The sequence below is a fragment of the Protopterus annectens genome, chromosome 2.part0 (assembly GCF_019279795.1).
Source record: "Protopterus annectens isolate FY-2018-M chromosome 2.part0, PAN1.0, whole genome shotgun sequence".
Classification (NCBI taxonomy): Eukaryota; Metazoa; Chordata; order Ceratodontiformes; family Protopteridae; genus Protopterus; species Protopterus annectens.
The window spans coordinates 1,689,206,484-1,689,219,154 of record NC_056728.1 but is presented as its reverse complement, the minus strand read 5'-3'; the positions used below and the strand labels follow the sequence as shown (position 1 = coordinate 1,689,219,154).

Here is a 12,671-nt window from a genome sequence, read left to right as displayed (position 1 = left end):
GGTTTAATGTATGGTGACATCGGTGCAGTAGGCATTGCGATGTAGAAGTTGTAAGGTAGTGAGTGAGAGGTGAAGTATGTAATGATGTGGGAGGAGTGATGGATTACCTAGGGAATACCCCTAATGAGAAGCAGGTTTGGACTGGATAATGGGAAAGTGGGTGTGGCTAGAGAGGTATAAACATAGGTACACTGGGTGTGACTTCAATCCTCAATGACCTGCCAGAAAAACACAAATTTTATGAGGAACAAACCAAAAATATGAGACAAAAATCTGGACATTCTGTAAAAATCTGGACAGTTGAGAGGTATGTTCTAATGTAGATTGATGGTAATGAAGAAAGATAAAAGGGTCATTAGTTGCACTTTGGCTTGGAAGGAAACTGGGTTGTGTGGTAGCTAGAAGTGTGTTATCTAGTAGGCATTAGATTCGTTGGGGGTGGATGTATCTTTCGAGAACTTTTGATTAATGAAGGGCCACAGCAAAGGTTCTGGAGCTGCACAGCTCACTTATGATAACATCATTATGTAGAAGGATTGTGGAAGTTTGCTTGAAGATTTTTGGGATATAAGATTCTGTTATAGACCTTATAATTAGCATGGAGTTGAACAGGCTAGGGCATCTGCTGCTAGTTTAATGTATTCAGGTGGGAAATTATCAACCTCTGCAGCAGCTGGTTTTACTTTATATAGTCTTTTTTTAACCTTTGCAATACAGATTTTAATGGGAAGGTGTGTGAGTTTCTAGGTACCTATAAGAATGTGCCAGAAGATAAATGGTTGAGAAGAGAAGTTGCTGCATCGATAAAATGGGTGTTAAAGAACTGCACTGCCTTAGGATTAGGTTAATTAGGCATTGCATTGGGTTGGGATGCCTTGCCAGACTTTAGGAGATTATTTGTGATTGTCCAAAAGGTTTTGGGTTGAATGGCTGCTTGTTCTGCAGGTGGTAGTAATAACTATTTTGACTTGATTACAAACTCTGGAAGGACAGTTCTATAAGTATAACAACACATGCAGACATTGTCCCTTTTTAATATACTGTTTTGTGGCATGGATAAGTCAAGATGCTGGATTTGGCTTTATATGTTTTCATCTAGGTGGTGTTTATGACTTTAAGACATTAAGGAAAATATGATAAAGTACCTTACTGGATTCAAATTGGACTGCTGCAAAGTAGTTATCTGTGTATTATGATTAAAGCTGATAACATTTTTCAACTTGGTTATGAGTGTGAGAGACAGGACCCTTATTGTGGTTTCTTGTAGGGTGCGTGATAATTATTAATTGTATCAGGAAAAGTACCTACTTGTTAATTATTTTTTATTTTTTTTTTTGGGGGGGGGTGTAGGTTAAAAGCTAATCAGTGACTGATGAGTTATTTGTGGTCCTGTTAAATCTAGTTGAGGATGTATTAAATGTAAAAAAGTTGTAGAGGTTTACAGAGAGTATAGAGGCTTCTTTTGCAGTTAGCCCAGTTTATACTTTTATATTTAGGATACTGTCACTTGTCCCTCTCTAACCTAAATGATAAGCAGGCAGGGTATTTTGTTTAGATGCTTTAATACATAGAAACACATCAGGATGGATAGCAGCATCATAAAATATAAACAAACTGATTAACAGTCAGACCTTATATACATAGGTACATGCTTACATCTCAACAGCTTACTACACAATGGCAGTCAGGCTCATATGTGCTCAGTATTTATACGCTTGTGCGAGCCCTTGGAAAGCTTATTAAAGATACATACACATACATTGATCTACATATACCAAGTATAATAGTTTCTTGAGAGATATCTTTTGAGATCCAGGATAGTATATCCTCAAGGGTGTTTATGTTACTCCTTTAGGGAATATATAGTGATGTCATGCAAATAGATGTGTCCTTGTTTACATGAAGTAGGCTAACTAACATTTTGGCATTGTTTAAGGGAGGAGCATTGTGTATGGATCTCCACATATGTTATTTACTAACACAGCAGCAACACCTCAGGCTCTTTTGGTTGTATAATCTGTATAATCTTAGTGTAATACAACCTGCTGGTAAGAATTATTCATAGTTAGTTAGTTAGTTAGTTAGTTAGTTAGTTAGTTAGTTACATTTGATTACCAGGAAAGTTCAACTGGGTTGCCCATTTTCAGTGGAGGCCCGGGGTGAAAAACTCCAAAGTATTACAAAACATTTTAAGTGTTATAGTCTTTAAAAATAACACACAAAACAAATGCAGTTTAAATATTTATATTTATATCAAAGTAGACATACTATGAAAACATTGGTAAAGAATAGATGCAAGTTATATGACAATAATTTAATAGTTATAGAAATATTAGCCAGTTTATAGAGAAATTAAAGGTAAGTTAGTATAATACAAACAGGAACTGCAATACAAAGTAAGAAAAAAGCAGGTTTATGATATATGTAGAGAGTAATTGATAGATTTAAAGAAGTGAGGGAGAGTAAGGAGATGTAAGGTAAAAGAGGCATTTGTTCACATTTAGGGATATAGTTTATCCTGGTGTTGATCAAGAAAAGAGCCAGGTTTTAGCTAGGAAGTCTTTCAGAATGGTTTTGAAGGAATGGGAGAGAGGGAATTGACCTGATGGCTAGAGATAATGAGTTCCAGCCCTTAGCAACATGGTACAAGTACAGACAATGTCCAGCAAATATGGCTAGACAGGAGTTTTTGGTCATTAGATCATAATGACTGACTAGGACATAGTTGTGTAGAATGTTATTTGTGCTGGACAAACAAATGGTTTCTAGATAATTTTATAGGTGGTAAGAATGTGTATATGTTATTTGGTAGGATAGTTTTAACCAATTTAGGCTTTTTAGTGATATACAGTGGTGAGTTCTGAAAATGGTATTAACTGCAAATTTAGCAACTTTGTTATAGCATTGCTCAAGGTTTGATTTTTTTGTGATGCCTTAAGGATAGCAGTGCCACAAAGAAGTATGAGGAAGTGTAGTGCTAGTTGTGTCTGTGACAAAGTTTTTAGCTCTATAAGGCATCCTTAATTTTTGATGAGTTTTTCTTATGCAATTTTTGTATATACTGGTCAAATTTAAGATTATCATCAAATATCATCCCTAATAATTTGTTATGAGAAGTGACTTTAAATTCTGTTTTTATATGAGAGGGATTTGGGGGGAAAAGTAGTAGTTTTTTTTTTTTTTTTTTGGGGTTTATCATGTTTTGGTTGCTGTTAAAGCTTATTGACTAATTGTTTGGAAGTGTGCACATCATCAGATGTGCAGATGAGTGTGGAGTCATCTGCATACTGCATTATGGAAGCCTGTTGTGTGGATGTGTGGAGGGCTTTGATGAGAATGCTAAAGAGGAGGAGACCAAGGATAGAGCATTGTGGTATACCAGTGGTAACTGGGAGGTATGGGGAGAGGGTGAAGTGCCATTTTACTGACTGATACCTATTGGACAGGTAGCGTTTGAACCATAGAAGGGTGAGCTGAGAGAGACCTAATGAGGACATTTGAAGTAGAAGTTTGCTGTGATAAATTGTGTTGAAGGCTTTAGACAAGTCTAGAAATAAGACAAAGACTAGTTTGCTATCTCTAGCTTTATTGACAGTATCTATATAAGTTAAAAGTGCAGTGTAGTTAATACTATGGGAAGGACAAAAGCTATGTTGTATGGGAGATAAGAGTTCTTCCTACAGGAGAGAGTATAACAATTGTTTTTTGAATACATTTCTCAAGTATTTTGGAGAGGGGGCTTAAGATTGCTAAAGGTCTAAAGTTAGTAATGTCTGTTGAATTTCCTTCTTTGTGCAAGGGGACAATGTGTGACTTTTTCCAACAACAGGGAACACAGAGTTCCTGGAATTACCTATTTATATGGATTCAGACAGGGTAGGCAATACTATCTACTGCTATTTTAAGGTATTCTCTTGGAAGGTCATCAGCTGAAGTACATCATAGTTTGAGTTTGTTTTAGAGTACTTTTATATAGGATGTGGCACAGATTTAAAGGTGAAAGTAGATGTGGAGATATATGGCTGCTGGGCAGCGTTAGGATTAGATGTTGGGGAATCCTTGGTTAAAGATTCTGTACTATCTATGAAATAAGAGTTGAACTGTATTATGGTTTCAAGTGATGAGTTACTGGGAGTGGGTTTAGGGTTGAATTTATTGCCAGGATGCAAGATTTTTTTAATGGCTGCCAAGACTTAAGGTTGTGTTTACTATTATTCTGAAAGTTATTATTTTTTCTGTTCATTTATTTGCTTTTTAGTACAATTGTAAATCATTCTGAAGATTTCATGATATTGTGGTGTTTCTATGTTGCCATGTTTTCAATGTTTTTTCTTTATCCTGCATTAGCGTTCTACTCATTTTGGATAGCCAAATTGTATTATTTGTTTTTAGTCTTTTCCTTCTAGAAGGTGCAAGCCTGTTATAGTTGGCAGGCAGTGAGGGAGTAGGGATTAAGAAGGAAAAAGAAGTTGTAGGGTAAAAGGATATTTGGTTGTGGCGGAGTCTGAAAGGTGATAGAAGATATGTTTGAGTGTTAGGTTGTCCTAGTATCTTCTCTGGAATGTAAGGACTAGAGGGGTTTAAAAGGCTAGAAACTACAATGTAGAATAGATAGGTGCTGTTAGGGAGGGGCGGGGCTATGAATTTATATAGTACAAACCATTTTGGTGCTAAAAGATTAAACAGAAGTTGGAAATTAAGTAAAAAGAAGCAACAGTGTGCAAATGATAATAGTAAGGTTGTTTTGGAAGGGTTAGCTAGTAGGAGTCAAAAGTGTGATGTGTGTGTGTGTGTGTGTGTGTGTGTGTGTGTGTGTGTGTGTGTGTGTGTGTGTGTGTGTGTGTGTGTATGTGTGTAGGAAGTATAATAGTAGAGTACGAGGGAGGTGGGTGAGAATTGGGGGTAGGGTAGGGGAGCAAAGCAAAGCCAAGCTTAGCAAGACTTAGAAGGGCTTTCGCAAAGTTTATGTGAGAGCAAAAATGTCAGAAGCATAAAAGACTATCCATGAGTTTAGTTCAGTTATTTTATTACTGAGGCTTTGTATATTTAAGTTAAAAGTTTCAAGCAAAGGGTTATTGTGGGTTAAAATGGAGAAGTTACTGATGTTTGGGTGGGGCTTAATTATTCAGCATGTATCAATGAATTTGGGAGTAGGGCAGTGGCCAAAATTAGGGTGCACTTCTCATGCTCATTTGAGTGTAGTAAGAAGTAAGGAAAGGGATAAGTATAGCCATTAAACTTTTCTCTGGGTACAGGTATGATCTAGACATTGTTGCTTGGGTTTATGGGACAGATATCTAGGCTTTAGGAAGTATATTGGCTGGATTCTATAAAGCTCAGAGGTGATGGGCTAATTTCTCCACGTGTTTTGGATTTCTCATATCATAACAGGAATGGGTCCCATTCCTAAGTCAGGGCATACTTAAAGTTTATGAAACTGGTATTGTTTCAGTCTTTAATGTTAGCTAAGACTGTTCTTTGCAGCACATGCAATGTTCCCAGAATTGACAACTTCTATGATTTGGGTCTATATTACGTGATCGAAGCTTTAGTTAGTCAGGTAAATGTCGAAAATGCAAAACCATGAACAGCAGTTTCCACGCAGGGAAACAATTTGTTTGGCCATTATGTGGATTTTGCCCTTTCTACAATGTGGATCAATCTCGAAGTTGGTATATTTAGGAGGGGGGTATGGGGGCCACAGCTCCCCACATCGGGGTGGGGGAATGATGCCCCCCATTTAATTTGTGTTTAATGTTTTTTTGGGGGGGGGACTACAACATTGTTTCTCTGCATGGAAACTGGCATTCATGGTTTTGCATTTTTGATATTTAGTGATAGAGCTTTAGTTACTCGACTAACTAAAGGTTTGATCATGTAATATAGACACTGTTATTTATATGAGGTTGCATGCATCTTTCCTTCAATTTCTCTTTTATTCTTGCCAAATATCCTCTGACAAGACATTCTGGGCTTTTTGCATAATAGTAACACTGCATAAGTTCTTCCTTATCCTCAACAGTCCACTTTATCATGTCTGTGCTCCTTTCTCCTTTTGCCTTCTACCACATGGGGAGGTGATTATCCCCTTAAGCCTGGCCTTAACCTGTGTTAGGAATATTTCTATGTCCTGTGGATTCTACAGTACCCTTTTCCAGTCCTACAACCACTGCATACATCAGGACTAGGCACTTTTTTATCTAGGGACCTGTGCACTCAGTCATTTTTTATCTGTTGACCTATATTTGTAAATTATATATAAAATGCAAAATATGACTCAGTATGATCTTCATCAGATTTTGTAAAAACAGAGTCCATCCAAGACTTGAGGATAAATTCAGTTCTAGCAATACTAAATAATTTAATTTACTGATTTCATCTCTTTCAGTAAGGGGTGGTTGTTGATTGGGTAATCTGGGTAATGAAGTATATGGATTAGTTAAAGATGTAATGAGGAGGTGATAAGATGTGGAATAATGGAATGAAAAGATGTGGGGTGATAGTGGGTATGAGTAGCATCAACAAGCTAGACTATCCTAATTAAAATAAAGGTAAAAACCTGGTGTCAGAGAGCATATGGGGGTGCTTTTAATGAGACTTAGGTTTGAGTAATATGTGATGAGTCGATAGTGAGAGGAACTTGGGGATTATGATATGCTGTAATGTGTGCAGATATCACAGGGAGAGTATGTGCAGGTACAGAGTTAAGGAGAGAAGTGAGTAGTATTTTGAGAGGTGGAGGATTAGGACATGCTGTTTAGAAGTAGAGGATCTGTATGGAAACTATGGAGAGAATTATGTGACCAAGGAGTTAGATAATATAGTGATATTTCAGTAGTTATTATAATACCTGAGAGAAAGGAGTCAGTATTTAGGAAGGCACTTGAGAGAAAGGAAGGGAATTATTTAGTATTTTAATGGGCTACCTATCTAAGAATCAAAGCATAATTTTCCAGTCCACAAACAGACAGTAATAAGCTGCTGTTTATCACACTTACTGAGTCTGTAAGACATTGGCAAACAGAATGTCATAACTTAGACAAGTATAATAAGCGTATCTGTACCATACTGTGGGTGTAGAAGGTTAGAGAAGTCAGTGTGTGTTGTATCCCTCTCCTGGTAGATTGGTGGTATACTGTGTTTGATGACAGAATATTTAATGAATGATTAGCTATCAGCATGCTGCTTTTTTATGAATGAAATGTGCAGATTATCATATTTATTTATGGTTGTTTATGGCACATATTTGTATGCTTTCCTACACACATATATATATATATATATATATATATATATACATATATACATATATATATATATATATATATATATATATATATATATATATAATGGATATAAAAATTGTACACACCACTGTTAAAATGCCAGTTTTTTGTTATATAAAAAATGAGGCCACCACAATAAATCATTTCAAAACTTTTCCCAACTTTAATGTGACCTGTAACCTGTACAATTCCATTCAAAAATAAACAAATCTGTTAGGGGAAAATATAAAAAATAAAAATGTACAATAAACTGGTTGCAGAAGTGTGCACACCCTTAAACTAATACTTTGTTGAAGCACCTTTTGATTCAATTACAGCATTCAGTTTTCTTGGGTAGGAGTATATCAGCAGAGCAAATCTTGACTTGGCAATATTTGCCCACTCTTCCTTGCAAAAGCACTCCAAATCTGTCAGATTGTGAGGGCATCTCTTGTGCACATTCCTCTTCAGGTCACCCTTCATATTTTCTTTTGGGTTTAGGTCTGGGCTCTGGCTGGACCATTCCAAAACTTTAATTTTCTTCTGGTGAAGACATTCTTTTGTTGACTTGGATGTGTGCTTGGGGTCACTGTCATGTTGAAAGGTGAAATTCCTCTTCATCTTCAGATTTCTAGTAGACGCCCGAAGACTTTGGGCCAAAAGTGACTAGTATTTGGAAATGTTCATAATTCCCTTCACCTTGACTAAAGCCCCAGTTCCAGCTGAAAAAAAGCAACCTTAAAGCATGATACTGCCACCACCATGCTTCACTATGGAGATGGTGTTCTTTTGGTGATGCGAAGTGTTGTTTTTGCACCAAACGTAGTTTTGGAATTGTGGCCAAAAATTCAACCTTGTTCTTATCAGACCATGACACATTTTCCCATGTGCTTTTGGGAGACTTGATGTACTGTTTTGCAAATTTTAGCCAGGCCTGGATGTTTTTTTCTGTGTAAGAAAAGGCTTCCGTCTTGCAACCCTACCCCATAGCCCAGACATATGGAGAATATGGGAGATTGTTTTCACATGTAGTACACAACCAGTACTTGCCAGAAATTCCTGAAGCTCCTTCAGTGCTGCTGTAGGTCTCTTGGCAGCCTCCCTGACCAGTTTTTGTCTTGTCTTTTCATCAATTTTGGAGGGATATCCAATTCTTTGCAACATCACTGTTGTCCCATATTTTCTCCACTTTTTGATGACTGTCTTCACTGTGTTCCATGGTATCTGTGGACATTTTATTGAACCCTCCTCCTGACTGATACCTTTCAACAATGAGATCCCTTTGATGCTTTGTAAGCTTTCTGCAAACCATGGCTTTTGCCGTAATAGGCAACTGGGTAAATGTCAGGAAAAACCTACTAGGACAGCTGAACATTATTTGGGGTTAATCAGAATCTCTTTAATTATTGACAGGTGTGTACCCAAGAAAATTGAATCCTGTAATTAAATCAAAAGGTGCTTCAACAAAGTATTAGTTTAAGGGTGTGCACACTTAACCAGCTTATTGTACGTTTTATTTTTTATATTTTTTCCCCAAACAGATTTGTTTGTTTTCAATTGAATTGTACAGGTTATAGGTCACATTAAGGTGGGAAATGTTTTTAAATGATTTATTGTGGTCTCAATTTTTATATCACAAAAATCTGGCATTTTAACAGGGGTGTGTACATGCAGTGAGTTCATAATGATAGGAGCAGAAATGGTTTATTAACATAAATTATGCAAGAGTTGTTAAGAATGAGAACTTGTAGTGGTTTCCCTATTGGCTACTATCTGGCCACTGCTAGTGCTGGTCTGGCTACTGATCATCAGAGCTAGGAATCAATATCACCATTTTCTTTCTCCCACCAGAAGCAAAAGAGTTGTACTAATATGACTTGAAGGTCGCAGGCTCTCCATCAATCAGTAGTCTCATCTGAAATGTCACAGGAGGCCATAGGATTGTTGTAGTCTTTGCTTAGTATATGCACTGAGAAATGCATTTAGCAGCTCAGCACATTGAGAGACAAACTGCACAATGGTCTGAAACTTACACTGAAGGAACAAAATACTAACAATAATCACAATCTAGCTCTTGAGAAGTTTACTGGCTCTCCAGTGATTGTTAGTCTCTAGGAAATGTCCCGCTAGTCTTTCTCTCACCATGGAACAGCAATGCTAATCCCAAGCTAGTTCCTCAGATGGGGTTGATGCAATCAGTAGCCTCATCCCAGATGTTGCAGATTTAAAAAGTAATTTGTAGATATTACAGTCTGCAGCTAGTGGGTGTAAAAACATGAAAGGGACAATAACTGAAGTGTTATCATTCTAAGAGCACAGCCATTCAAGTATGATCTTGTAGTGCTCACTGGTATGAGCAGATAAGATTGGGATGAGCTTGTAAAGTCAAATTTACATAAGTGGCAGATAACACAAGATCCACTTGGTTTAAAATGACAATGGAACAGGGTGGGCAGAGTAGGGGAAAAACAAAATGATCACAGAGCAGCTTTACTTGGCAGCTCACACAAATCAAATGTCTCATTCTGTTTATCTTAACTAAAGATGCTTCTTCTCATCTCCTTCCCAAGTCATTTAGAGTTAATCCTTTTGTAATCAAAGGAAGCAACACGGATGTTTACTTACTGGCCATAACCAAGAACTTTCTTAAAATTACATGAAAAAAAAATTAAACTAAATCAATAAACTAAAAAATAACTGTAATCAAACAAAAGCAATGACCAATGCAGGTATGCAAACTATAAAACAAAAATGACAAAATGGCCACAGAACAGCTTTACCTGGTGCCTCACACAGATTTAAACTTGTTCTGTTCTGCCTACTTTAAATAAAAATGCTCCTCCATAGCTAGTCCCACAGTTCAGAGTAAACCCTTTGCACTCAAAGAATGCAATACAAATGTTTGCTAAATGACCCCAACCAGGACTTTACTTTAAATTCCAAGAAAAAAAGAAATGTGAACTAAAACAAGAAATTTAAAGTAAAACAAACTCATTTCTTCTGTAGTTGTATGCTGGAGACCTCGGGATATTGTAAGAGTCACTGTTCTGGTTTTTATGCTCTAGTTAGGCTAGTGAAAGGCAACAGCAAAACATCAGGTCTCTCTCTCTCCCAAGTTCAGGTGGGAAGGCATTTCTCTGCTCAACTTTACAAATGTCTGAAGATGGGGAATGAAATTACTGCCTCATACCAGAGGGCAACAATGAGGAAGCAAAGGCTAATGTAATATGTCAAAGCAGAGACAGACCTTGGGGTCTTGGACCAGGCACTGCCTATCCTACCTCATGCCTTTCATGCTCCTCGTGAGGATTCCTACACAAATAATCCTTTCTTCATTGGTAAGAGCCTCCCCTCCACTGCTATTAAACACTGCACTTTTATGAACACCTCAAGCTCTTGTCCTCAGTATTTCAAGTCACGAGGTTGAAGCACTGGCAGCAGTGACAGGTATGACGTCATGATCCACAATGGGCTCTACTGTTCACTCACACTAACATCTCACCATTAAACAACTTTTACATTCTTTGCTACAAAGATAACTAAAACAAAATTTAGTCTTCACATGTATTTTGTAAGGCCTGGTTAAACAAAATGACAAAACAGTATTTAGTGCCAAAGGGCAGAGATGTGCTTCTCATGATATGAGAAATCCAAAACACTTGGAGAAATTAGCCCATCACCTCTGAGCTTTATAGAATCCAGCCAATATACGTCCTAAAGCTTAGATATCTGCCCCATAAACCCAAGCAACAATGTATAGATCATACCTGTACCCAGAGAAAAGTTTAATGGCTATACTTATCCCTTTCCTTACTTATCATAAAAGCAGATAACAGACATGTCCCTATCTTCAGAGTAAAATGATTAGGTAAGCATGCACACTTATGTGATGTTCTACCCAAGCCAAACTTGTGTGTGTGTGTGTGTGTGTGTGTGTGTGTGTGTGTGTGTGTGTGTGTGTGTGTGTGTGTGTGTGTATATATATATATATATATATATATATATATATATATATATATATGTACATATAGATAGATATAGATATATTTATATAATATTACAGTTTAACTTATTTATGATTTTTTTCAAAGATTAAGGATAACATGTTCTGTAACCCATTTTGAGAGTTTGAGAGTGGTTGTGTTGCCACACACTAATCTCTTCTGATTGACTCATAGTTCTCATGCATTATTTTATATGCCGTACTAATTATCCCTTTGCTAACCACAGCTTCTTTTGCAGACTCAACTACTGTAGCTCTAACTATCTAAATATATAAACTTAGAAAATCTGCATGAAAACATTAGGTGACATGGAAGGGGACAGCAAATCTACATTGAAAGAAACCAAATAATGTATAAAAATCTGTTTTGAAATTAAAAGCTTTAAGACCAGGAGCTTGGTGACCATCTTGGAAAAGAGTACAAACATTTTGCTTTTCTAAGGGATAAAAGTCACATCAGACAGACAAAGTGAAAATAAAGGAAAACAACATATCATACAACCTCTTAGATAAATAAGTCTGGACAAAGTCAAAGATAATGGTGTGTGTGTGGGGGTGACACATAGGCTCAAAATAGGGTCAGAATTTTATTTATAGATATTATAAACTTAGAACATTGCTAGAATAACAGGTTTTGTGTTAGCATGCATTTTCTGAAGGACATTAAGTCGGAAACTCAAATGTCTGTCTATTTAATGATATCAATCCCAATGATTTGTTAGAAAACAATAAATTATATGAGGAACAGACCAAAATATGTGTCAAAATATGGGCATTCTGGGAAAATCTAAACAGTTGAAAGCTATGCAACATATATTTTCAAGCCTACATGATGAAGTGTATACTAATAAATAGACAGGGTGAAAGGAGATACATTCATACAGATTAGTTAGGACAACCAAGTTAAAGCAAGATTTCAAAGTATATTTCATTAATACAGTATATTTACATACAGACCACAGATTAATGCAAAAGTATAGATGGAAAACTTACCACATCCAAAGTTTCACATTTAAGCACTTTTTTGATGGCTTGCAAAACAACTTTCTTCCTTTCATTAACAATTATCATTTCGGATCCGGTAACACCAGGCAAGTTTCCACTGCATATGGAACAAAGTGTAGCTGTTAGATACATGCACGTCTGTTAAAGTATAAAGTCTTTGTAGATTTACATAAGCACATGGATCCAAAACTCCATCTTGTACTTAAACCTATCAAATGTTCCATCACAATAACACAAGAATGATGATGAAACACAAGGCGCCGTATCAATACATGCTCTGATAGTAAGCCAAACCTAAGTTAAGGATACTGTCTATAAAAAAATAAAATAAAAAGTAAAACTGATTGTTAGTGAGGGATCTTATTCACAAAAAAGAAAGAATAGGACTATGCAATTTT

The 12,671-nt window shown here is 36.5% G+C and overlaps 1 protein-coding gene across 1 annotated transcript in view; it reads right to left on the bottom strand.

Annotated features, from left to right (window-relative positions):
* LOC122792873 (cytosolic phospholipase A2 beta-like) overlaps positions 1–12,339 on the bottom strand; it is a 204,272-nt gene extending 191,933 nt beyond the window's left edge. The window contains exon 1 of the mRNA XM_044060431.1: positions 12,262–12,339. Within this exon, the coding sequence (XP_043916366.1) occupies positions 12,262–12,339 (78 nt within the window). The remainder of the gene's footprint in view (positions 1–12,261) is intronic.
* Positions 12,340–12,671: the final 332 nt, after the last annotated feature.